The sequence below is a fragment of the Paroedura picta genome, chromosome 3 (genome assembly GCF_049243985.1).
Source record: "Paroedura picta isolate Pp20150507F chromosome 3, Ppicta_v3.0, whole genome shotgun sequence".
Lineage (NCBI taxonomy): Eukaryota > Metazoa > Chordata > Lepidosauria > Squamata > Gekkonidae > Paroedura > Paroedura picta.
Window position 1 is genome coordinate 50,605,870 of NC_135371.1, and position 26,959 is coordinate 50,632,828.

General features: G+C 43.1%; 1 protein-coding gene across 18 annotated transcripts in view; it reads left to right on the forward strand.

Moving 5' to 3' along the window:
• The window catches only part of IQSEC1 (IQ motif and Sec7 domain ArfGEF 1), a 466,480-nt gene that overhangs the window by 397,279 nt on the left and 42,242 nt on the right, over positions 1 to 26,959 (forward strand). For all 18 annotated transcript variants that reach the window (XM_077325626.1, XM_077325629.1, XM_077325627.1 and 15 more), the window contains 3 exons: positions 15,480 to 15,641; positions 21,013 to 21,135; positions 22,579 to 22,745. In XM_077325626.1, coding sequence (XP_077181741.1) covers positions 15,480 to 15,641; positions 21,013 to 21,135; positions 22,579 to 22,745 — 452 coding nt within the window. The remainder of the gene's footprint in view (positions 1 to 15,479; positions 15,642 to 21,012; positions 21,136 to 22,578; positions 22,746 to 26,959) is intronic.

Consider the following 26,959-nt stretch of genomic DNA (forward strand, 5'->3'; position numbering starts at 1 on the left):
GGAAATGCGGAACACCTACAAATTCAAGGCTAAGTTTTCGGGGGACCCCGCAACCTTTCCCATGTTTCTGATGCATCTCCAAGCCTACATGATGGACATGGGGTTCACTTTTCATGATGACGCCGAGCGCATGCGGTTTGTGGGGGAAGCCCTGGAGGGCAAGGCAGCAAAGTGGTTCCTGGACTTGTACCGTTACAACCCACGAGCCATCCGCAATTATAACCATTTTCTGCGCTCCATGCGCCAGATGTACGTGGAACCGTTTGAGAGGGAGACAGCGGAGAAAAAGCTCAAAGCTCTGAGGCAAGGAGAATTGTCGGTGGTCGAGTACGCCAGAGAATTCAAAGAGCTTTCCTCCTCGGTGCCGGACTGGACCGAGCCCCAACGCGTGCTCGCGTTCGTGGGGGGTCTCTCGGGGGACTTGTCCAGCAAATGCCTCCTTTTAGACGACCCTCTCACGGTCGACGGATGGATCCAGCTGGCCGGAGAGATGGAGAATCGTCTGGAGAGGGCCGCAGTGTTCCAGGGTCTTGCAGGGAAGGCAGGAGCGAAAACCTCTACCCCCGTGAAAGTCAAGCCGAAAGCAAAGTTGGAGCCGACTGAACGCACTCGGCGCATGGAGAAGGGGCTGTGCTTGGGATGTGGCCAAGCTGGTCACTTCCTCGCGCAATGCCCCTCAAAGACGGTGACCGGGGCGAGAGCTACTGGCAGCCCCCCGGCGAAAGCCCAACCCGCCAAGAAAACCGTCCCGAAGAAAAGTGCCAAGTCTCTGCTGGTGCCGGCGGGCACAGCGACGGCCGTGGAAGACTCGGAGGAGGGCAGTGGTCAGGATGGCGAGGATCAAGCAGAGGAGCAGTCGGGAAACGAAGACGGTCTGCTGTAAAGGCGCCCCGCCAGCAGGCCGCCAACAGGGGCAAACGCGTGGTGAGTGATTCCCCCTTGATACTACTGCCTGCCACTCTCTCCAATCCCAAATCCGGTGGGGGTCCGGTGCATTGTGGACTCAGGGTGCACCCAATCTTTAGTAAGCCCAGCACTGGCCGAGACTCTGGGGGTGGGCAAGGTGCCTTTGGGGGAACCCCTACCGATCACCCAACTAGATGGGAAGTGCGCTCCCGGGGGGGAAGCCACAGTGAAGACGCGCCCTATGGACTTGGACGTTAAGAAACATTGGGAGCGGATCCAACCCCTGGTAGCACCCCACTCTGCATTCCCATGTGTGTTGGGGCTGGATTGGTTGAGGGAGCATGATCCCACGGTAAAGTGGAAAGAGGGGACCGTGGAATTCACCTCCCCTGGTTGCAAGCAACACGCTCAGCCTCAGCTCCCCCTGGACAAGGGGGTAGTGGCAGCGTTGGGATCCGTGGGGGATGGGACTCTCCCTCCGGAGTACCGGGACTTTGCAGACGTGTTTGCGGAATCTGAGTGCAACCAGCTTCCCCCTCACCGTAAGACTGACTGTGCCATCGAATTAAAGAAAGGGGAGTCTCTCCCAAAAGCCAAGCTTTATTCAATGAGCCCGAGGGAGATGGCTGAACTCAGGGAGTTCTTGGATAAAAATCTGGCCAGGGGTTTCATCAGACCCGCTACATCATCCCTGGCGGCCCCGGTTCTTTTCGTGAAAAAGAAAGACGGGTCGTTACGCCTCTGCACGGACTACCGTGGTCTGAATGCTGTTTCTACGTGTAATGCCTACCCGCTGCCTTTGATAAAGGACTTGCTTGGTCACTTGGGGAAGGCGCGGATTTTCATGAAACTTGACTTGAGGGAGGCCTACTACCGGGTCCGGATAAAAAAAGGACATGAATATTTGACTGCTTTTAACACCCCCCTGGGGCAATTTGAATACACTGTAATGCCGTTCGGCCTCGCTGGCGCTCCGGGCGTGTTCATGAATATGATCAATGAAATTATGCACGATTTATTGTATCAGGGGGTGTTGGTGTACATTGATGATATTTTGGTGAATTCTGAAAATATTGAGAGTCATGCTGATTTGGTCCGCGAAGTGCTCCGCCGTCTGCGGAAGCACCAATTGTTTGCCAAACTTTCAAAGTGTGAGTTCCACCGAGATGCGGTGGAGTTTCTGGGCTTCCGGGTTTCCCAAGCTGGGATTGAGATGGACCCAGGCAAAGTGCGGGATTTGTTGGCTTGGGAACCTCCTCGCACCAGGAGACAATTGCAAAGTTTCTTAGGATTTGCAAACTTTTACAGAACGTTCATCCCCAGTTTCGCCAAGGTGGCATTACCTCTCACTGACTTGTTAAAGACAAAACAGGGGGGAAAGGCGGCAAGCCGCCCTGGCGCGCCGCTCCAGTGGACCTCCCAATGTCAGGACGCTTTTGAGAAGCTGAAACTGTTGTTTACCTCTGAACCGGTGCTGGCCCATGCCGACCCCACTAAGCAATTCACCGTGCAAGTAGATTCTTCGGATGTGGCAATGGGGGCCGTGATCCTGCAAGAGGGGGAGGATGGGAGGTTACACCCGCTAGCCTATTTGTCTAAGAAATTTTCCGGGGCTGAAAGAAACTGGGCGATTTGGGAAAAAGAGGCGGCGGCAGTAAAGTTAGCTTTATCCACCTGGAGGCATTGGTTGGAAGGGTCCGCAGTCCCCTTTGTAGTATGGACGGACCATAAGAACCTCCAGGCTCTCAAGCAGCCCCGCTCGCTCTCAGCGAAGCAGATGAGGTGGGCGGAGTTTTTCGCTCGGTTCAACTTCTCTCTCAAGCATCTGCCGGGCAAAATGAACTTTTTGGCAGACGCCCTGTCGCGCTTGCCCCAGTACACCAGCAAGCGCGACCCATTGGTGGATACAGTTTTTACCCCCGCCCAGCTGGGGATGGCCGCGGTGACGCGCAGCCAAACAAAGCCTGGAGCGTCCATCCCGGGGGGCTGGGTTCAGAAGGAGGTATCGCAGGACTCCGAATTCCACTCCCTCCGCCCAGACCTAACTGAGAAAGGGGGGTTGTTTTTCAAAGGCGAGCGGCTTTTTGTCCCAGCAGCGGCGCGCGGGGACGTTTTGAAACTCTGCCACGATGCGAAAACCGCTGGACATTTTGGGTTTGTGAAAACTCTGCACCTGATCAGGAGACATTACTGGTGGCCAACTCTGCGTAAGGACGTGGAAAAATACGTGCAGGGGTGCCCCACTTGCATCGTCTCTAAACCAGCTGGTGGGAAGAAAAAGGGATTGTTGCAACCCCAGCCCACCCCCTCCCGTCCGTGGACTGATGTCACAATGGACTTTATCACAGACCTGCCTCCCAGCCAGGGGAAAACCGTCATTTGGGTGGTAGTGGACGCTTTTTCCAAGCAAGCCCATTTCATCCCTTGCGCAGGCTTGCCTTCAGCGGCCAAATTGGCCTCATTGTTCGTGACCCACATACTACGTCTACACGGGATCCCGGGACGTCTGCTGACGGATCGGGGCCCCCAGTTCGTTGCCAAGTTCTGGCGGGAGCTCTTGAGACTGTTGGGGGTGGAGCAAGCCCTCACTTCGGGCTATCACCCGGAGTCGAATGGCCAGACTGAAAGGGTGAATCAAATCCTTGAACAATACTTGCGCTGTTTTATCAACCACCAGCAAGATGACTGGGTTGCCCTGTTGCCACTGGCTGAGTTTGCCTACAATAATGGGGCCCATGCCTCCACGGGTGTGTCCCCCTTTAAAGTAGTGTATGGTACTGATTTGGTGGCTGCTCCTACCTGGGAGCTGAATTCCTCCGAAGCTCCTGAAGTCAATAAGTGGGCAGAGACTATTAGTGCAGGGTGGCCAGCCATAGTCACAAGCCTCGAAGATGCGAAACAGGCTTATAAAACCCAGGCAGACAAAAAACGGGCACCTGCGCCCGTATGGAAAGTGGGTGACTTGGCCTATTTTTCCACAAAGAACTTGCGCTGCCAACAAAAATCAAAGAAACTTGGTCCTAAATATGTGGGGCCCTTCAAGGTTGTAAAACTGATTAATGCTGTAACTGTGGAACTAGCCTTGCCAAAAACTTACAGGAATGTGCATCCGGTTTTTCATTCCAGCCTGCTGCGGAAAGCCCCTACCCCGGATGGGGGGCACCCCCCTCCAGCTACACCGGTGCCAATTTACATTGATAAAGACACCCACTATGAGGTCAACCAGATCCTGGACTCTCGTGTGCACAAGGGCCGTCTCCAATACTTGGTTGATTGGAAGGATTTCCCCTCAGGAGACGAAGAGTGGGTGGAAGCGGGGAACGTAAAGGCGCCCCGCCTTCTCCGGGCTTTCCATCGAGCTTTCCCCGACTGTCCTCGTCCCGTCGATGCAGGATAGGAGGGGGAGGGAAGTTTGTTTTAATGCGGAGGGATGTCAGGATTGTAGAATCTCTGTCATAAATTAGCCTGAGTTCCTCCATGTCAGTTATATTGCTTTATTGGACCTGGCGCCTGCTTGCCCCAGGCCTTGTAGTTTTTCTAGCTATAAAAATGAATAGTGATGTTATGCTAACCTTATCTTGTTGTGGGCTCACGGGGTTGTTGTCACCTCCTCAAGGTTGTGTGAACGAAATCCTGTTTATGTTACACATATGTCTTTTCTCTTCTGCCCCCTCCCTTGGGAACTGTCAAGTTTTGGGCGGGAGAAATGTATTGATAAGCTGGGGCAAATCTGGCCTCTGGTCAGATTTGACTTCTCAGTCTCTTGCGTATAGTACTAATCAATAAAACTCTTTATTATTAAGAAGTTTGTTGTGAGTTTCCTGTACGTTTGACAAGTAGGGGACTATTTCTTTTTCTGAATGGGGGGGAGGGTTGGAGACAGCAGCCTCACAGTGAACGAGGAGGGGGAAATAAATCCAAGAGATAAATCTCTGCTGAGAGAAGTGTGGGCTTCTGGAGCGCAGTCACTTTAAAACAGGGAGGGAAGCCTTGCAACTGGGAACCAGGAGATCTTTGAACTGATTCCCTGGCCAATCACGGAAGATTGATTTGCTACATCAGCATTGGAGGCATGGAGCAGAATGTTAAACAGCAATAATATACACTTATGCTGGTGGCTTTAAAAGCCAGCTCCTGGATATTGTGGGGGAAAGGTATGGTCACCTGCGGATCAATCATGCATGTTGCTGAGGGAAAATGTAAAGGGCCCAAAATCAAAATGGAAATCAAATTCAGTGCAGAGAGGAGGGATTTATTCGAGCTGGGAGAGGATAAAAAGCCCAGTGCAGACTCGACCCTAGTTCCTTTCATTGTTCCCTTCACATTGTACATTTTAAATGTTTACACTGGCTTGTTAGGATTAGTTGGCTAAATGGCAACTTAGACTTTTAAGCATGCTTTAGATTGTGCCTGATCTTTACTGGATATGATTGCTGAACCCTCATTGTAAAGTCATACTTTACAGTTTTGGTGTGTGTAGTATGTGTATTGGTAAAGAGGCAGGTGGATGCTGACAGACCTGCAGGTCTGGCTGGGACATCACCTGGGCTAGAGCTGGATATTGGGGGCTGGAGCCCCCTTGTCAGAGGAGGCCATGTCCCTGGGTTAGAGGAAGTCCAGAGGACGGCATGGGCCTGGGCTCTTCCCATACCTCCCAGGTGGTAGGCAGTTGCTGGTGTTGATTTTAGTGAGGAAGGGGAGGATTCTGGACACTCAAGGGGAAGGTCAACAGGCAGCCTGGTGAACGTGTGATGAGGTGAGGCAATCAAAGTGAGGTATGAAAATTAAATTAAGAAATTTCTCTGTGTGAGAGTCTGTGTGTCAATTTACAGCATTGAATATTAAAAGTGTTTTTACAACATCTGGACCCAAATTACTTGATAACAGCAACATGGAAGAAAAATCAAAATGTAAATACTCCTTGTGACTTTCCCATTTTCACTCCCTTCGCATGCATAAATAAAATTTATAGTAAATACAATTCATAGTATGAGTTGGCACATGCAGTAATTTAGTGAAATGTTGGGTGTATTCAAAAATGAGTATTTACATCAATTTTATATGGAAGTACATAAGCCTTCCCAAATGCTGAAGTGAAATCTAGCCTTCCAGCCTGCAGTGCCCAGCATTAGCAGCTTGGAAATGTCCTCAGAAACTGGAACAGAGTTATGACATTATTCCCAGCCAATCAGATTTCTTTTAGTATTAAATATTCCAAGCACACAACTGAAACTGCATGTTAGGATTCATTGGGATTCTCTTGTCACAAAACATAGAAAGCAGATCAGGTTATAATCTCATTTTAAAGTAGCCTCTATAAAAAGGGGAGGGGGGGGTTGGCTGGCTACTACAACAGCCAAGCATCTCTCTTACTATAATTACGGAGGTCAGTAATTGCTGGCTTATTTATTGTTCCCTGGAATTCAGGGTGGTCAGGCTATCCAACTGAGAAGCAGAGACAGCTGGCTTTTTCAGCTGTTTAGCAGAAGAGAGTTTATTATTTGTGTATAACACCACAACAAGGAGGAGGCAGTACCTTATAAGGAACAATAATAACCATAGGAGGAAAGCCTCAGGAAAAATAAATTACTAGATACATCAGAAGTGAAATGTGTATGTGAACGACATATCTTAATAAACAGATCCAAGAACATCATAAAAAATTACTATTCAAAAGATGGAACGTAAACAGTGATAATTCCTAAAGTACAAGTACATGAGAGTTTCTGCTGTCGGGATACTGTTGAATTGTAAACTTGACAGGTTCTGATGATCAGATGCTCAGTGGAGTATTAGTTCTACCAACCATTTCAAAATTCTTCGTCATGAGTATGTAGAACATACTAAATTTTTGAAACACTGTAATAGATTGGTGAAAGCAGTTGATGAGGGAAATTCTCTTCCATGTTGTCATGGTTAAACCTGCAGATCAGGCGCAGGCTAACTTTTAGTGATGGGGGATATAATCATAGAATTGGAAGGGACCATACAGAGCATCTAGTCCAACCCCCTGCTCAACGCAGGATCAGCCCAAAGCATCCTAAAGCAGTGGTCCCCAACCCGCGGCCAGGGGCCTTGGCGCCGGGCCGCGGCTCCTTCTTCCCTCCCCCCCGAAGCGAGAAGCTGGCAAGCTTCTCGCTTCGGGGGAGGGAGGGAAGAGAAGCTTGCCGAGCTGCAAGCTAATCAGCTGCTTTAGCGGCTGATTTGCTGGCGGCCTGGAGGGGCCGGGAGGGGGAGCCGCGGCCGCCAGCATGGCAGTGGCGCAAATACGCATGCGCGGACTGCCGCGCATGCGGGCTTGCGCTGGGGCTGCCGCGTGTGCGCGGACCCCCGGGCCGCCCTCTCCCCGGACCCTGGAGCAGCAATCTGCAGCGGGCGCAAGCTTGCGGACCGCTGTCCTAAAGCATCCAAGAAAAGTGTGTATCCAACCTTTGCTTGAAGACTGCCAGTGAGGGGGAGCTCACCACCTCCTTAGGCAGCCTATTCCACTGCTGAAATACTCTGACTGTGAAAAACTTTTTCCTGATATCTAGCCTATATCGTTGTACTTGTAGTTTAAACCCATTACTGCGTGTCCTTTCCTCTGCAGCCAATGGGAACAGCATCCTGCCCTCCTCCAAGTGACAACCTTTCAAATACTTAAAGAGGGCTATCATGTCCCCTCTCAACCTCCTTTTCTCCAGGCTGAACATTCCCAAGTCCCTCAACATATCTTCATAGGGCTTGGTCCCTTGGATGCGTCGTTAAAGGGGGCCTTCAACATAGGAAATCTGTAGATGTGCAGATGCCTTTCCCGTCTTTTCCATCTTTCAGCTGTTGTTTGTGTCTTTGCTGGAGAGAGTTTCTGCAGAGCTCTTACTGTCTTTTATTTTCTGTAGCACTTCAAAAGGGAAGCAAAGAGATATAGGATTTGTATAGGAGACTTAGAATAAGCTGATATTCTTATCCAAATGCAACAGCACCACTGGTCAGCACCATATGTGTGCTGTATAATAGAAATGGAAATTAAATAACAGACCTCTGATGTAGAGGGAGTGCATCTATAACCCCGCAGGCTCCCACCAATCATGAATCAGCAGGAGGGTGAAACCCCTGTGACAGAGAGAAGTCACACAACTGATGTACAGTGATTTGGCCACACACATCCCTGCCATACTGATGTCAGCACTACTGTCTACGCAAATAACACAAAAAGGGAGAGAACAGAGCACACCACAAGGATGACCTGAGCCTTTTGCCAAGCAGAGGGGATGCAGACATGGGGCAGCCAGCAAGGAACAGCTGCACATTCACAGAAAGCATTCCCAGCCACTCCTCAGTAGCTCACTGGGAAAAGCTGATTGTGGCACACAGGGATTGTACCCAATCACGGATATGCTGTCAAGGATGAAAAGTTCTCCTTTGGTCAACAGTATGATCAGCAGTAAAACTCGTGAAACAGTCTGTACTAGAACCCACAATTCATGGATTTGTAATCAGTCTTCTAACCACTCACCTAGCTTGTCTTGCATGAATAAGACTCATCTTGACAGGGTAAAGCAAATAAATGGTCAGTAATCTGATTAAGATCTTCCTTTCCATGGATGTAGAAACCAGTCTCCGTTAGTATGTATAAATGACATTTTTCGAAGTAGAAGAAGAGTTGGTTTTTATATGCTGCTTTCACCTTCCCTTCCTTTCCCCACAACAGGCACACTGTGAAGTAGGTGGTGCTCAGAGCCCTGATATTACTGCTCTGTGAGACCAGCACTATCAGGGCTGTGATGAGCCCAAGGTCATTCAGCTGACTGCTTGTGGAGGAGAAGGGAATCAAACCTGGCTTGCCAGATTAGAAGACACTGCTTTTAACCACTACACCAAGCTGGCTCTACCCTTTAGAACTTCCAGTTTTCTAAAGAACAAAAGGTCTGAGTGTGCTTTTAATTTGTGCTACTAAAGTATCCCCTTCTAATTTAATCTTTGGATTTTGCATTTTTCATTAATGGACTTAACAAAATGTTTATCTTAAATATTTGTGGTCGATAAGCTTAGTTGGTTGTACATGGTTAACAAAACTATGGTTAATTCCAAAATTAGGATCTGTGGATGCAACTGTTGTACATCTTTGTGGGGTTTTTTTGCCACACAGATGGTTGCATTTTTGTTGTTCAGGAACCAAGAAGCTCAGGTGGAGATCAAAAGTTTTGAATTGTGACTCAGATATTTGAACGTAGCCTCTCGGCTTTTTCTATTTATTTGGATCATTTGCCCTTGTGGAAGTAAGATCTATTCTTTTGTTTATTTCTAGATGATGATAACACCCAGGCAGGCTGATTTTCAGACATGACGATAAGACAATTTTGAAAGTATACTATTTTGATGGAAATTATATATTTCTTTTACTTGCTGGATATCAAATTTATACTAGTGTGCTGCAGAGTAAGCATATTGGACTATCAATGTTACTTTCAATAAATCTCTTGAGGAAGAAGATTGGGTTTGCCCGACTACCTTGGTATAAAAATAGCAGGGTCAACTTGGGGGAAAAAGGGTTTGGGGCATGAACAAAAAGGATGTATCTATCATCTACAAAACTGGGAATTCATTTGCTTTTTATAGGAGTTCTGAAACCATAGAAAATTGGGTATCTGTGGTCTCCATTCTGTTACAAAAACCTTTGCATAGCAGTAATGAAGTGCATAATCTATGTATACCATTACTATTTCTTAAAAGTATTTTAATCATCTTGTATCTGAAGATATAAAATTCCGGCTACAAAACATATGATAAGCATAAGGGAATCCATGTCATTTGACTGCTGGAAAACTTATGTTTAAGAAAAGATATTGCTTAAAAGACTAAAATAGTTTTATTGTGAATAGAGGAGAGAGAATTCTGCAGTCTTAATTGTTCTGATCTGCATTCATTCAGTCTGCATTCATTCAGCAAGCAGGGAGGAGCAGGAAGTCTTCAAATGATCCAAGCAAGACACTCGAGGAGATAATTAGGAAAATACTAGGAAGTTCCTAGTTTAACTAAGCTAAATACCCTTCTCTTCTATTGTCCCCTGCAATATTTTCTTCATATGCTGCTGAATCATGCACCCTACAAATCTTGCATATTCCAACAATATCAAGCCTGATGATTTATACATACTTGAACTGAATTCAGGAACTATCTGATGCCTTCAGGGGGGAAATAATGCCTGAGACCAAGCAGCTTTCCAGAGGTGATTTGCTAGAAGTTGTTGCTAGAAAGCAGCATGCTCCCTTTGTGTCATAAATTATTTTTTTCCTTGTGGCTGTAGTTGTGGGATTTTTCCACATGGGATTTTTTTTGTTCATCAATCAGACCTTAAGACTTAATAAGCAGCTAGAATTTTTTCCATAAAAGTTGTATAATTAGTAATTCGTTTTAATTATACTGGCATTTCTTCAACATACTGGTTTACTGGCCTTCCCATAATTTCTAAAGCATATGTAGTACGTTTTTCTGAGTCTATACTTCTGCAAGAAACAAGGAAGCAGGAATGGTCATGAACAAAGATGAGGCTTTTTCCAGGTAGAGGCATCACAAAATAAGTAGGCAAATGTCCAGGAAACAACTGAAAATATCAGACTGCAGCTGCATGAACAAATTCGCAAATCTGAGAGCTGGTGTGGTATAATTGGTAGTAGACTGATGTACTAGGGATTGCTGCTCAGCCATGAAACTCATAGAGGATGACCTTGGACTATTCCCTTTCTCTCATCTTTCCAGCATTATAGAGTAGGGCACATGCTTGGCAGGTGCCCTATCTGATCAGATAAAACCAAAGCTAATAAATAAAAATTCCAGTGTCAGCACATTTTGCAGAAGGAAAATTTAACCCTCCACCTTCAGGAAGTTTTCGGTATAGTACCTTGCTGACTACATTTTTATTTCATACATGAGCTTGGGGCAGCAGAAGAGAGGCAGTTTGGCTATTGGCTTATTCATAGCTTCTGCTATGCTGGCTGCTGGGTAGATTTGGGAAAGAGGTGGATTTGGGAAAGAGGCAGCTTTTACCAGAGAGAAGAGAGCAGAAACCGGAAGAGAGGAGGAGGAGGAGGAGGAAGAGTGCAGCCATGCAAACCCTTACTCTTGAAGGCTGAGTGAGGTTCATGGTTTTCAGTAGAGAGATGAAGCTCTGACCCACCCAGCCAAGGGCATGGGACTGCATTCTCTCATTCTATTTTCCCTTGCAGGCCTAATCATTCCTCTGCAGTCTCTGTGAGATGGAGGAAGAAGCTCAATCTGGCAAGTTGAAAGCAGGGGCATAAATCTTCTAATAAATAATAGTAGTAATAAATTTGGAGGTATGGGCTCCATCCCCCATCCAAATAAGAAGAAACAACCAGGTTAGATTACCTTGGCTTCTCTTTGATTGAGCTGTCTGAGCTCAACAGGTTAGCAGAGGTTGCCCTGGCCTTAGGGACTTGCATTTTCTCCATTGCTCTCTGTCAGCTTAAGAATCTTGTTGTGAGATAATTAAATGACTTTTATGACTTTTCAACCATCATCAACAGTTCACTTAGGAATGTGATTTATTAATAATTTCTCATCCTCCTTTCCCATCTGTCAACTACTGGTTTACCCAAGCATAGAACTATTACGTAGCATAGCATAACATAGCCTTTATTGGCATATTAAAAAAATTAATATAGTTAAGGGAATCGATTACAGTTACAACATAAATTGGGTATTAAAATGTAATACATTCAATTCATGATACCTCATCGCCAATTGCAAAAACTGCAACAGTTTCAGTTACTTCTGGATTTTGATTAGACATGAGTGAAACTACCTTAAAATCATCAGATTGACATTTATTATTACTAAACAGAGCTAAGAAATTTAAGATGAATACTAGAAGTAAAGGGGTAATACAAAATACATGAGCTAGCATTTCTATCTCTCATTGACCACGGGGGGGGGGGGAATCTATATAGGGAGTTTCATTAAATCTCCCTTGTAGAAGGACAGAAGGCTATACATTAAACCTTGCAGCATTTAGGCTCTTTGTACATCTGAAACTAGCAAGTGCAGGAAATATGACACTTTACTATTCCCAAAACTATTTCCCTAATGATATTACCAGAAATTTCTCTTTTGTTTTGTCTCTTTTGATCTCATCCCTATCATCACCAAAGATATAAAACCCATTCTTTAATAATGTATTGGGAATTCTTTTTTGTGTTAAATGTTTTGTACAACAGTGAGAACAACACTTTTTTCTCTCCTGTGAATCCCACTGCTGCCTTTTGACTGGGAAATATATTTACTTCCTCTGGCATCCTGCAGGAGGTTGGATTAGATGACCCTGGCGGTCCCTTCCAACTCTATGATCCTATGAACCTGCTTGGGTGAGATTTTTTAAAAATATATCCAAATTATTTTGGAAGTAATGGAAGTTGGCACTACACTACAATATATTCTATATCAGAAGAGGTAGCATGTAAAAATATTTTTTCATGACACGGTGAACATCAAGGAGCAAATGGCAAGTTAGATAAAAATCTGCTTTCAGTTGTATAGGAGTATTTGCACTGGAAACTTTTTCCAGCCCTATTAAGGAAAAGTAGACCAAGGAACCACAGTCACCAAGCTTGGCAACAGAAGTCACCTGCAGTACCAACTCCATACTCACCCATGCATTTTTCCCAGGTATGCCAGTCTCAAGGTGGGATCTGGGGATCTCCCAGAACTACAGCTGTTGTCCAGACTACAGAGATCAGTGCCCCTGGAGAAAATGGATTTGGAGGTTGAATTAAATGGCATTGTGTCCCACTGAGGTCCTCCCCAAGCTCCACCCCCAATCACCAGTAGTTTCCAACCTGGAGCTGGCCCCTCTACCTCCCACCCACCCCTCACCAAATTCAAGCCGAGAAAATGATCAGGACTGCAAGCAGTCACTGGTCATCAACTGTCATTTACCAAATCATTTTTCCTTTGATGTGTGCAATGCTTGAGAAAAATTGGATGATAATGTAGAGAAGATTATGATGTCTACCACATATATGTTGCAGGCTTTTTCTACAACTACCCTCAATACATTTTGATGAGATTACCAGAAATTTCTCTTTTGTTTTGTCTCTTTTGATCTCAGCCCTACTGATTACAGCTTCATCATAAAATGCTTTTGGATACTGGGAGGGATCAGACAGTTGAAATTTCAGCTCTAATGGGTATGGTTGATGTGAGTGGAAAACTAGGAAACCATCAACAATAATTTGTACCAGAATTGCCAAAGCTAATTAACCTAGACTGTACTATATCTTTTTCATTCTCTGTGTTAGTGAGATCGTTCTCATGCCTTTGTAGAATAAAGACATTTTCAGTATCAGATTAAGGTAATAATCAGGCTCTTCCACATGGCTCTTCTACATGGACATGGGCATATCTCATGGGAGCTGTATCTTAGCAGTGATGTTAATGAATCAATCAAGAAAACAATGACTAGAGTATACTCAGTGTGGAAAAAAATTCTAATAGCATATAGAATAGTGTATTCTAAATCTGCTTCCAGATATCTAGATATTTCCTTTTAATTTATTTAATAATTATTTTTGAGCTCTATTTGTTGAATCTTAACCTTTGTGTCAAGATTACACCACATCACTTTCCAATATCTGGTCTCACTACTTTCCTTGATTTGTCCCAGGTGTGCAATGCAACACCATCCTTCACTGAAAAATATGTTCTGTTGAAAGAAGATGAAAAATAAACATCTTGGGTGACCTTAAAGGGTCTTTTATTCAATTAAAATAGTGTTCAGTTTAAATAATGTCTGTCTCATTTTGCAAAAGCAGGCTCCAATAAAGGCTTTTCATAAGTTCAGAAGACATGGAGTTCAGACAGATGGGCTGTTTTTCTCACTGAACAAAAACACCTCCTAATTACTTTGATTTTCTTCATCCTTAAAAAAGAGGTAGGGGAGAAAAGAGCTAAACAGCCTCACCTCTGTGCCCGCTCTCTGTGAAACACCTACTTATGCAAAAAAAAATTTTTTAAACTAATTTGGAAGAGTAAAAATGAGTGGTTGCTGTTCCTTCCTCTTGTTTTGTCTGTGGAAAGCTGTTCCATAGCAGCATCACTGATCAATGTTCTTGTCTCTGGTGGTGGAGGAAAGTGCTGTCAGGCCACAGGTGATTCATGGCAACCTGATAGGGGTTTTAAGGCAAGAGAATTGCAGATGTGGTTTGCCATTGTCTGCCTCCATGTCACAACTCTAGTTTTCCTTTGAAGTCTCCATTCCAGATACTAGCCAGGGCTGAACGGGCTTAGCTTCCAAGATCTGACAAGATTGAGTGAACCTGGGCTATCCAGGTCAGGGCTTTCCTGTCTGTGGACTCTTGAAAAACTAAAGGTACAATCTGTGCCCCTAAAGCAACACTAATTATTTTACAAATAACTTATTCAGTGTGCTGAAAATCTGCTGCCCAGTTTGGAATCATGTTTCTTACTAAAAGATGGGCATTGGCTTATAAGAAGCTATAATGAAACTTTTCAAGACAATTCAAGTTACTCTTGCATGATGTGGTATTTACATTGGTATTTTTTTTCCTGTAAGACAGACTTCATACTATGTTGTAGTGTACATTTTATACAGTACATGTAAGAGAGGTGTAGTAAATCCCAAAATAATGGAAAGTAAATGTGGAAAATAGCATATGGTTTGATCCAAATATTAAAAGATTTTAGTATAACATAAGGGTATGTGAACTGGGGAGTGGATAGATAAAAACACTTGCTCTTTAAAGTGTTTACTGTGGCTGCCCCTTGGATTTGGGTTTAAAGGTACAGTCCATGGGGAGGCCTGGCTGTAGTGTCATTTTTAAGGAGGAGTCTTGAGAGCATCATTCATCTGTGGGTAGACCAAAAGTCTTAATAGCATGGGCTAGTACATTCCCTTATTTCCCCACAACAGCTCAAGATATTCTGAATGATGTATACTAACATGGCATATCAAATATTAGAATTTTAAAAATCTTTTAAAAGGACAAAGATTACAGTAACATTGTGGTAGGAGTGAATTTTACAGTTAGTCTATAGAAAATCCAGTTAGCTGCGAAGACTTGCTACAGTCCTATGGACTCCTGGCGTGATATTTAAATGGAGCCTTGGTGTTCCTTGGGATACATTTTCTTTTGCTTTCATGCAACACTGGGAGGATCTTTGTGGATAGTTGAAAGATGTCTGAAAGCAAAAGAAAAGGGTGTAGCTATTTGATACAGAAAAAGAGACTGGAGGGAGAAACATTGGCAAAATGGAAGTCAGTGCTGAGAGAAGAGTGTTGACAGAATTTGGGTTGAATAGCACATTTTGAAGGTATGACTAAAGACTTGGCTGCAATTAAAATATGAATACAGCATTCTCGAGGTAATGAAGCTTTTACAAAGACCCTCAGCATGATTTCTGCAGCAGCAATGCAATCCCAGACAGACTTATACCCTTCTAAACCCTTAACATTAATTATGAAGCATCCCAGTGACAATCCTGAACGTTCTGTGACCATGCAATGTTATGAGGAAAAATAATGTATAGGTGATTTGGGGGTTTGTGTTTTTCACTAGAAAACCTGAAAAAGGAATCCAGTACCTGATTGAGAGAGGCTTTGTGCCAGATACACCTGTTGGAGTTGCCCATTTTCTTCTCCAGAGAAAAGGACTCAGCAGGCAGATGATTGGAGAGTTTCTCGGCAATCGACAAAAGCAGTTTAACCGGGATGTATTGGAGTGAGTATTACATCTGTAGTGATGGTTATGCATTTAAGTGTGCTCTGTTGCATTTAAAGGGACTCAGCTGTGCATAGACTAAACACAGTTTCAAATTGAACAAAAAGAGACTGTGAGTAAATATTTGCCATTATTTTTGAAGGCCGTCTCTCTGTCCCTCGCGCACACATACACACAGCACACAATAAATCTAAGTGAGACTTATCCACATTCTGTAATCCACCGTTATTTAAAATGTATCGCTGTGCCCACATGGAGGTTGCTCTCTACTTTGGCATCTAAACTGAAATGCCCCTTGGGGGGAGCAGTCAGGTAGTAGTGGCTACAACTGTGCCGCAGTTGTCTTTTGCTTCCTTGGTTCTCCTTCCCAAACCTGCTTTGCTATAACCATTTTGGGAAGAACATAGTCCAAGCACTCTGGATGGGACAATCACTCTACATGGGAAGGTCACATTTTCCAGGGTCCCGGTTACATCAGTACCATTTTCTGTCTGTCAACCCCTTGCAGCTGCTATTTTCCCCACCATGCTGCCGGAGGGCTTTTTGAGGGACTTTTTAAGGCCACTATTGCCACAGTTCTATCAAGTGCACAGAAAACTCACACGGCTGCTATGTTGCTAAGTTGTGCCTCTGCATTTGCAGCAGCAGTGTGGGCAAAACAGAGGATCCTTGCTGTGGGAATGCAGCCTGTGAAATAAGTTCACCCAGAAATAAAAGGTGTATAAATGCTAAGTCTTTCAGCATTCTTTGTATCATAACATGATACATTGTTAGGAATAAAATCATGCTTTTTAAACTTCTACTATCAGGAAGGAAGCACTGCTATTTGAATCTGAACTTCTTCTTTTAATTCCTAACTTTATTCAAGAATTTCATTGTTCTTTCCTGGAGAGTATTTCAGGAGGGTAGCTGTGTTGGTTTTCTGTAGAACAGTTAGATTTGAGTTATCACCTTAGAGACCAACAAAATTGGGGAGGTGAGATAAGTTTTAAGAAGTCCCTTTCTCAGATAAATGACTGTAATGACTGGGGAAGGCACTGGCAAACCACCCCGAATTGAGTCTGCCATGAAAACGCTGGAGGGCATCACCCCAAGGGTCAGACATGACTCGGTGCTTGCACAGGGGAGACCTTTACCTTTTCTCAGATAAAAATAGGAATGGAGATTTCTGATCCTTTATATCCCAGTCAAAAGGTGGGAGAGTGTTGTAAAGAAGGAACCTGGGACACAAAGATGCAATGCATATTGCAATGAGCCTGATTAGAGCAAAGCGGAAATGTGCAAAAAAAAAAAGCTATGGGAGTAATGGTAGAAGAACAGCCAGGGGACTTTTTAAATAGCAGGTGCCTTCATATCTTTTAAACTTGGCATGCATGATGCTTAAAGCCTACCTGCTAACGATATCTTGATCCAGATATTGTAGAACAATTAATTAATTGAATGAGGAATGACTGTTAAATGAAAAAGGAAGCTACATTCATGATGATTGCATTGCAGGAAGGCATAAAGGATGCCTCTTTATGGCATAGCAAGAGGGCATAAAGACAGAGAACACCCAGATCTATTTTGGCATGAATTAGGCCATAGCATTATTAAACTCCAAGCGGAGCATCGGCACCACATAAGGTGGATCTGCCATCTCACGGTCAGCTGAATGTAAGGAAGTTCCCATCCCAGGTGCCTGAACTGTGACTTCCGAGACACTTCACTTGCTTGGAGCATGGCTGCCCCTGCCCATTGGGCTCTCCAGGGGGAAGGCATGCTGTGGGTAACCTCTGCTTGGTTCATCCCATCATATGGAAATGCGAGCCAGCAGGACTCCTCAACAAGGGTGGCTCCGTGACTTAGCATCCATGCAGCCTCTTATGGAGGCCCCCATGATGGTGAGTTCAGTGCACAGATTCGGCCTGCCTCAAATGGATCCGCCCCATGCCCAAAGCTGCTGGCTGTGATGAAGCAATGAAGTAACGACATATTGAAAGATAAACCAACATTATAATGAAAGAACAAAAACTAACAATCTTGTTATCTCCTAGCCAAAGAATACAGAATATCCCTAAGGCATCAAAATAGGGTGAATGGGAAGCTTCTTTGCCAAGCAGTGGAGGGAAAGAGGCTGAGCATTGAGGCACCATCCCTTATATGGGCATGCCTGCCTCAGCTCCGCCCAGCTTCTCTGTGCTCCCTGTCGCACCAGCTGTGTCAGGCATGCTGAACTGGCGGCTGGTCTGGCGCCCACCATGTACCTCCTTCAGTTGGCCCCCTCCACCATCTTTTGTGGCCTCGCTCATCCGCTTCTGCAATCTGGTAACAACAGTGAGCCAAGGCCTTGTTTAGAAGTATTAATTTGTTGGGAAGCCTAATCAAATAAATGGGTTTTAATGCAATATTCTGTACTTCACAAGTAGCCAGTCCTCCTCTAAAGCCACCTGATCCTCTTTCCACAAGGGAATAACGTAGCAAATTTTCCTCTTTCCACAAGAGAACGGTGAAAGAAATTTTGTCCAAAAAGATCTGTGACCAGGATGCTAGATTCCCTGCAGCTCACATTCCTGGAAATCTACGTACATTTTCAGCAGCATGGCAATGTTTTCCAAAGCCACACCCATAGATGAGAACATGTTATTGGAATCTGATGCAAGTAGATTTTTAAAAGGCCGTTGTACTAGGTATTGCCTGCAATGAAAATATTAATGGTATTTTAACGTTTGTCGAAACATGTCATCTGCATATAGACTAACAAATTTAATCCTGACCACTTTCTCTTCACATTTGCTTCAGGGACTGAAGGTTAACCATTAAATCATTTTATTTCTTTTTGTTCATTTGTTATTAAAGCCATTCAGAGGGATTTAAGTGCACTTTACTGAGTGCTGGATGGTAGCCAATGAAATTAAACATACCATTCCATTGTTCGGTTAAAACAACCAACAGTAAGAGTATAGAAGCTTCCCATACTAGCTCAAGTGAGACAAAAATAGTCTTTCTCTTTTGTGGCATGAAAATATAGATAGGGATGCTGTGTTATATTATTGACAGAGACATTGCAGTACATTCTTTGATCTTTATTTTTACAAATAACAGAAGAAAACTGAATAAACCCAGAAGGATGTCCATGACAGTCCCAAATATTTTCTGTTATGTCATGCGATAGAAGATGACAGCTTTCATTACACCCTGGCAGCTAGACACACTGATAACAGAAAACTTACTTTTCATATGTTAGCCATTTGTCATTGTTTTGGGGGTGTATATGATAGCTAATCTTATTGGGGAGGATTTTCCAATTGAGATGTATTGTCTAGGAATTACTATAAATGCTGGTAAGCCTGGAATACACCTGATTTCAAAATCAGGGATCAATTAGCTGACTTACCTGCTGCATCTGAGGTTGAGCTTACTCCTTGACATCACCATGCATAAAACAAAATTTATATAGTCTTTGTAATGCAATTTCCTGGATGGATTTTTTCCTTCCACATTACACTGTTTGGGGCATGCCTCACATACTGTCAAACAAGATATGTGCTGGTAGGTCCATATGCCTAGCTCCCAGCAATTTTTAAAATTAAATTCCCAGACATATGGTTGACAGATTCATTTTGGAAACATAGCATGTGGGAAGATGAGGGTTACCATTTTCCCACTGAACCTTCATAATCTGAAACGTTCCTGGGGAGGTGCTATTTTCTCTATTAAAGAAACTTACATAAGCTTCATCAGCAGGGCAAATAGTAGTTCCCAGTGTAGTTTCAGGTCAAGAAAATGATGGGGGGGGGGGGAGCAAGCCATGGTTCTGATTCATATGGAGCCAAGATTATCTGAGAACAGTTTCATAAATTACTGGGATTTCCTAACATGAAAATCTCAGTTCACATCTTGTTTGACAGAACTGGACATTGAACCAAAACCAGTGAAAAGGACCTGAGACTTCCTGAGTGAGTACAGATGTAAATCAGCCACAGTCAGGAACTTATGAGCAGAGCCTAGGACTGCAAGCTCCATCTCCATGCCAGTTTAAGCTGCATTAACCAGTATGTTACTTCCAATGTAAATTAAAATTAGGATCCACTGGCATTTTAGACTGAGGTTTTCAAGCCTAGTTACATAGGAAACACCTGTACAACTAACTTTCTGTTTATTCATTCTAAGCTTTGCCTCCTGCCTAATTTTTTTGTGTTTCCATTCTTAAACTTAAAGAATGCTCTATAAGAGTAATTTTTGTGTGTTAATCAGCGGGGTCCAAAAAGGGGGGAAAACCAAAAGGGAGGTTACTAAATACTGAATTGAGCACAGTGGGAAGTTTTTAGGTATGATCACTTCAAAAACTGCCTTGAGACAGAACTACAAACACATATAGGATTTTGTCATCAGAAAATTGGAAAAATCAGTTCAACATGACTTAGTGTACATCTCTTTCTAGGTAATTAATTAGATTAAACTGGTTTAAGGTTCCAAGGTCCTTGACAGTATGTCAAAACCCATGTGGAGGACCCTGTACTTCTCCCTGTAGCTATTTATAATTATTGGATTTCATGAACAGTATGCGCACTAGTACAATTTTTCATTGTACGTGAGTGCATTTAATAAGCACCCTTTTAACATGGATAATAATGCATTTACACCTGCAGTAATCTGCCATATTTTTCAGTGACTGATGCTTAGTTGTTATTATCCTTAAAAGCTTTAGTAAAAAGAGAAGAACTGTAGAACTTTTCCTTGGAATTCGTCATTAGAATTGAGGCTTCATTTTGCAAATAAACCTTGATCCACTTCAGTTGACCTTCTTTCTTCTTGCCTCACACCTCTTCCCTTCTGTCAGTTATGTTGCAAAGCAACCTTTGGCTGGGGAGTTTAAAGGGAAAGTAGTGCAGTAAGTGGTTATCCTATGTTAAACCCTGGGAAGGAATACATGATTTCCCATTTGCTCATCACTGTACGGTATGCAGGTAGACAACTAAAAGATCTTCTTGACACCCTCCTGCTAGAATGTGCAAGTGGTTCTGTTGTCCCCCACTGTAGAATTCAAGTTCCTTTTTTCAACAGTATTGGACCTTTATTTTAAAAAAATGGGGGTGGGGTGATTATTTGTGCCAAAGACGTCACTTTCATTGATCAATAGTCATTATGCTGGCAGTTCTGTAATAAGGAGAAATAATGAGCTGCTTACATCAGCTCTTTTAATTGAGCTATAGTGTCTGTAAGTCTTCTTTTTACCTTTCCATGCTTCTTCAGACTAAATGTTAAATGAAGTATAGTCATTAGTGTTTTATTGCAAGTAGTAAAATATTGCAGGCAATGTAGAATTTCTTTGCTAAATAATTCTAAGGCCAAGGAAACCAAAAGCAAACGAATTTTTTCTGTGCCCTAGCTGTGTTGTAGATGAGATGGACTTCTCAGCTATGGAACTGGATGAAGCACTCAGGAAATTTCAAGCTCATATCCGTGTCCAAGGAGAGGCTCAGAAAGTAGAACGGCTGATTGAAGCTTTTAGGTATGATATAAGTAGTTAGCAAAGAAGATTTATCCTTTCATCTGTTGAATAAGAAGGATGTACTCAGATTTATTGTGCTGTCTTTGTTTCATTTCACACAAGTGACTGTCGTGTAGTCCCTTAATCTAAAAATTCTGTTTCCAATGTATTATATATTGTAGGCTGGCAGATTTATTTAATATTTCTTATGCCATCGATCTTAAATAGAAACAAAAACCTGCCTGATTTCAGCTTAAACCTTTTGAAAAAAAATCTTGTTGTAGTGGAAGCATTTCCTTTCATTACTTTTTGCAATACACTCTGTTGACCTTTTAATTAAGCAGTTTAGCTTAACTGAGCAGAGAGCATTAACTTATTAAAGCCTAGACAAATGTTCTTTATCCTTCGTGGAGCATGGGAAGAAATGTAATGAATCTTTCAGTATTCTAAAAGTAACAGTCATATTCTCATAGACTTGCTGATCAGCGGCATTGGGCATATGGACATCAGTGTATATTTAATACTAATTGCGGTATTCAGCACATTAGCCCTGGCTTTTGTGCTGATATATATGTCTTGTGCATTCTTGATTAGAAGTCAGAAAATGATCACAGCAGTGATGCTTCATTACATGCAGTCTTCATGAGCAGGGTATACTTTGGCATAGTGGTTAGAATGTTGGACAGCAGTCTGGAAGACCCAGGTTCAAATCCTGTTTTTCCATAAGATTCATTGGATAACCTTGGCCCAGTCACTCTCTATCTTCTTAACTTACCTTTTTTATTGTGAGGACAAAATGGAGAAGGGGACGGAATCATGAGGTCCTTGGAATCACAGTGGGATAAAAATATACTCTGCTGGAAAAATCCAAACAGTTCCCTAAAGTAGACTGTGGACCATATGAAAATTACAGTCTGTAGTAACCTCCAGTGAACGTAGCTACGCTTGACTGGAGAATGAATGACTGGCATCCCTATCCAATTTAATATTTACATGCATTCCAGTAATTGAGAGAGCCATGTTAAGCAGAGTTACACTATTCAAAGCCATAGACTTCAGTAGATTTGGGGTGTAACTCTGCTTAGGACAGAACTGTAAATCTTTTTTTAATAGAAGATAGTGCTCAGCGATTGCACTGTTAGCCACATATATTGCTACAAAATGTGTGAAATTAGCAGGACTGGGTGCACTTAATTTAATGGAGTTAGAAATAGCTTTAACCACTGGAGTATCTAGATCAGCAAATTATTCCAGTGGTTTGCATTATAGTACTAAATCATCAGCATTCAAGGAACTATCATTAGCTGAGAGAATATAAGAAAAAAGCAAATAATTTTAGAGCATATGGCGCAGTGAGTACCATTTCAGCGTCCTGACTGAAATGGTTCTGTTGGTTTGTTCTAAATGGTATATTGATTACTCCTTGAATCTGATCCCCATTTTTTCCTCCGGTGTGTCTTGTAGCCAGAGATACTGCATTTGCAATCCAGGCGTTGTGAGACAGTTCAGAAATCCTGATACCATCTTCATCCTGGCTTTTGCAATCATATTATTAAACACAGACATGTATAGTCCAAATGTGAAACCAGAACGCAAAATGAAGCTAGAAGATTTTGTCAAGAATCTAAGAGGTAGGCATATTCTCATAATTCTTCAGCATTTAGAAACCAGATATATTAGTGTTTGCCCTGTCTCAGACATAATAAACAAGTATTGAGAGTTCAGATCTCCTTAAAACAAGAAGCAAACTGTTTAGTAAGTTTTCATGATATTTCACTGAGTGACAGCACATTGCAAAAGGGGAAATAGGCAATGCTTTAATAAGTGATAATGCTACCACAACCATCTTCTTTTTCAAATGGGAGTGTTTCTAAATACATTGGATGGATCTGGGAGTCAAAAAACATCAGGCTCGCTGCCTTTGTCCTGACTCCAGAGAAAGTTGGATGGCTCTGTGAAAGATATTGTTGGGTACAAAAATCATAAAAGGAAGATCTGGTTCAGTTCCAGTTTGCATATTTGTGTGGATGCATTTTACAAGGAAATTAATGTAACAACTCTGAGAAGATTGTTGGATTGAGATCTTTGTAGACAAAGTATACAGATGATCCAAGTTTATTATTGCTGTGATGATATGAACTGGATGATATGAACTGGGTTAGCAGACTGTTTGTTAACTAATTTTATTGCTACCTCATAATATCTTTAATTTCTGTATTTATTTGTTTCTTTATTGTTAAGTTTAACAAAATTTGAGTCCAATAGCACCTTTAAGACCAACAAAGGTGTATTCAAGATTTGAGCTTTCTTTGTCAGACATGCACACGAAAGCTGATTCCTTGCATAAATCTTTGTTGGTCTTAAAGGAGCTATTGGACTCAAATTTTGTTGTGCTACTTTAGACCGACATGGCTACCCACTTGAATCTATCTTTTGTGAAGTTTGTAACAAAAGTTTTAAAGTGTAGTTTTAAGTTTAATCTTTTAAAGATGACTCGTTCTACTTCAGTGGGGGAAGTGTTCCAAGGATGGTTAAGTCACACCTCTGCTTGCTCAGGTAGGACTATTCAAATGATTAACTGGCATTATCTGGTTGACCAAGGACTGGCCTCTCCAGTTTTGGATAGCCCCTTTGCTCAGGTAGTAGGCTTGTGGTTAGTTCTTTGCGCCTTATTTTCTCACTTTTTGGATTTCCTACCAGCACTGAAAGAAGACATGAAAGGAAAGCAGCAGAACAGGGATTCCAAGCAGGAATCCAGATCCCAGCTGGAAGTTATCAGCCTTGGGACTCATTTGAAGCCGGACTCCCAGGTCGCTGCTCAACCCATGCCCGAGGCTTCTGGGAGCGACAAAGAGTATGCGGCAAGTGCAAGGCTGCTGCTGGCAGCCCTGCTAAGCGTGCATTCCGAGTCTCCGGGACCATGCTCCTCCACCTCACATGATGATCGTGGAGGACTTGAGTGCTGCGGTAAGAGCATTCTGGGTCCCGGGAGTGAAGTGCATGTCCAGGAGTCCGGGGACCTTCCCAAGTCTGGGAACAGTCCCAAGAGGGGCAAGGGAAGCATTTCAGGTGGCAAAGCACCCGTGAAGAAGGACAGGTCGTTCAAGGGCCAGGCAAAGCATGAGCATGGGCCAGTGGTACCAGCAAGAGTCAGTTTGGTGTAGTGGTTAGGAGTGTGGACTTCTAATCTGGCATGCCAGGTTTGATTCTGCACTCCCCCACATGCAACCAGCTGGGTGAACTTGGGCTAGCCACAGCACTGATAAAACTGTTCTGACCGGGCAGTGATATCAGCGCTCTCTCAGCCTCACCTACCCCACAGGGTGTCTGTTGTGGGGAGAGGAATGGGAAGACGACTGTAAGCTGAAGCAGAGCTCAAGTTCCTAAACTGGAAGGTTGCCTTCCTAATGCCTGTGATCAATGTGCCAAGTGACAGAGATTACTGCGCTATCTGCCAGGAAGGAGTTTTGCTCCTTCCAACAAGACTCCATAAGTCTCTTCACAGATTCTTCCTTTGTTCCCAAGGTGAATTCAGTGTTCCACGGGAGCCAAAGTTTGGTTCTGCCTTCCTTTTACCCTCATCCAGAGGGCCGCAAGGAGAGAAAGTGGCACACCCTGGATGTCCACAAGGCACTGTGCATTTATTTGAAGAGGACAGCATCCGTTCAGCTGTCTGACTCTTTGTTCATTTCTCATAGCCCACAGAGTCTGGTGAATGCTGTTTCCAAGTCCTCCATTGCATGTTGGCTTTGGCTCTGTATTCACAAAGCTTACAAAGTCCTTGGAGTACATCCCTCACAGGGGGTGGCAGCCTACTCAACAAGGGCAGTGGCGACTTCAGCCGCATTTACCACCAGGGCTCCGGTGAAAGAAATTGTAGTGCAGCTACGTGGTCATCTTTTTCAACCTTCATACAACACTATAGGATGGACCAGGCTGCCTCAGAGGAGGTGGGCTTTGGCAGAAGGGTCCTCCAGCACATAACTGAGTGACGGGGTTATGGGGGCATGGATTTTGCTTCCCACCCTGGAGTACATAGCTTGGGCATGGTTAACCATCCTTGAATGACTTTCCCCACTGAAGTAGAATGAAACACTGGTCTAACCTGGAGGTTTCTTCTCTTCAGTGGGGTGAAGTCATCCACTACCCGCCCAAGGAGAGCAAAAATGCTACAAACAAACAAACATACAAGACCCATACATCCATCAGGAATGTCTGACATGATGTTCTGGACTGGCAGTCTACAGGCAAAGATGGTTGGAACAAACTGGAGAGGCCAGTCTTTGGTCACCCAGATAAGGCCATCTACTCATTTGAATAGTCCTACCTGAGAGAGCAGAGGTGTGACCTAACCATCCTTGGATGATTTCACCCCAATGAAGAGAAGAAACCTTCAGGTAAGACCATTTTTTTGTTTATGTTTGTAAAAGTTAAATTTGTAAAAGTTACTAGTAAGATTGACTGGAACTAACACTTAAATTAATGTGAATAAGTCTTCACCATAATAATAAAGGTTAATAAAAACCTACAGTAACAGGTCTAGGCTTCCAGAGTTTCCAAGAAGGATTGTTATGAAATTGTTCATAACAATTTCATTGCAGAAAACAAAGGGTGGATCCAGTGCTTCTGTGAATGGAGAGAGGTTTTTGAAAGTGATTTTTAATTAACCCTTTTCTTAAGGCTTGGGGAGATGCATAGCTACACAGATATGGAATCTACTGGAATCATGCTCCCTCACTCTTGTGGAGGCAGAGGGTTTGCACAATATGGACTTTGAATCTACCAGGTCCCTTGTTTTAGTTGTACTTCCACCTGATGCTATACTGCATGTGGTTCTTTATTGTTTCAACATCCGCAGTGTCTTGGAGTAGAGAAAGATTCATGAGGCAGCTTGGGGAAAGGAAAGCTAATAAGAATGGCTTTTGTGGATTCACTCAATTCATCAAAGCGCTAGATCCTACCCAAAGTAATCACTGTTCACTCTATAGGCAGAAATCTACTCAGTTCACTGTTTTTGTTGTACTTCTCCCTGTTGCTGTAATAACCTGGGTGCACCTTGTGAATGAAATTCTTCTGGTAATGTTTCTTATTGATATAATTACTTAAAATATAACTTGCTCTTGGAAATATCATTTATAATAACATTTTTCACACCTACTTAAAATTATTCATCTAAGCTAGTGAGATATCATGGTAAACTCTCATGATTTATTGAAGTAAAACCAGTACAGAAGGCACAATGAGTACTAAAAGAAAATAGGAACTCTCCATGCAGCAGGGTAGTCAAGTGTTGTATACAGAATGTAGTAGTACACTAAAATGTTATTTTGATTATATAGCTTTCATTTTACTTTGCTGAGCTGTCTACTGCCAGAAGCAATTATCCTGATTGTTGGGAGAATTTAAGTGTTTGAATACTTGGTTTGGGGGATTTTAAAAATTGCTTTCAGAGGACTTATTACCATTAATAGCCATTCATTCTGGAATTGACATAATTTAATCTTTCCTCTTTTATGGAGAATATATATATATGTCACTGCCCGCCCATTGCACTCATTGTTGTCCTCCAGTCTTTGTCCAGACCAGACTTGTGGCCATTTTTCTTTCATTTAAAGTGCAACTGCAGAGCTTTTCAGGTTTGCACAAGCAGAGCTTTCCTAGGACTATAAATCTTTACATTTTACAGGCACTTTCTGTATCAGAATCCTGTAGCTTCTGCCATTATTTAGGATGTTTCTGTAACTAGGTTATGTAGACTAGAGTATTCACCCCTGTGTAGGAGATGCCGGCAGCTTGTATCCTTTGCTTTGTTTTATAACCCTGTTGTTCCTTCCTACATTTTTGT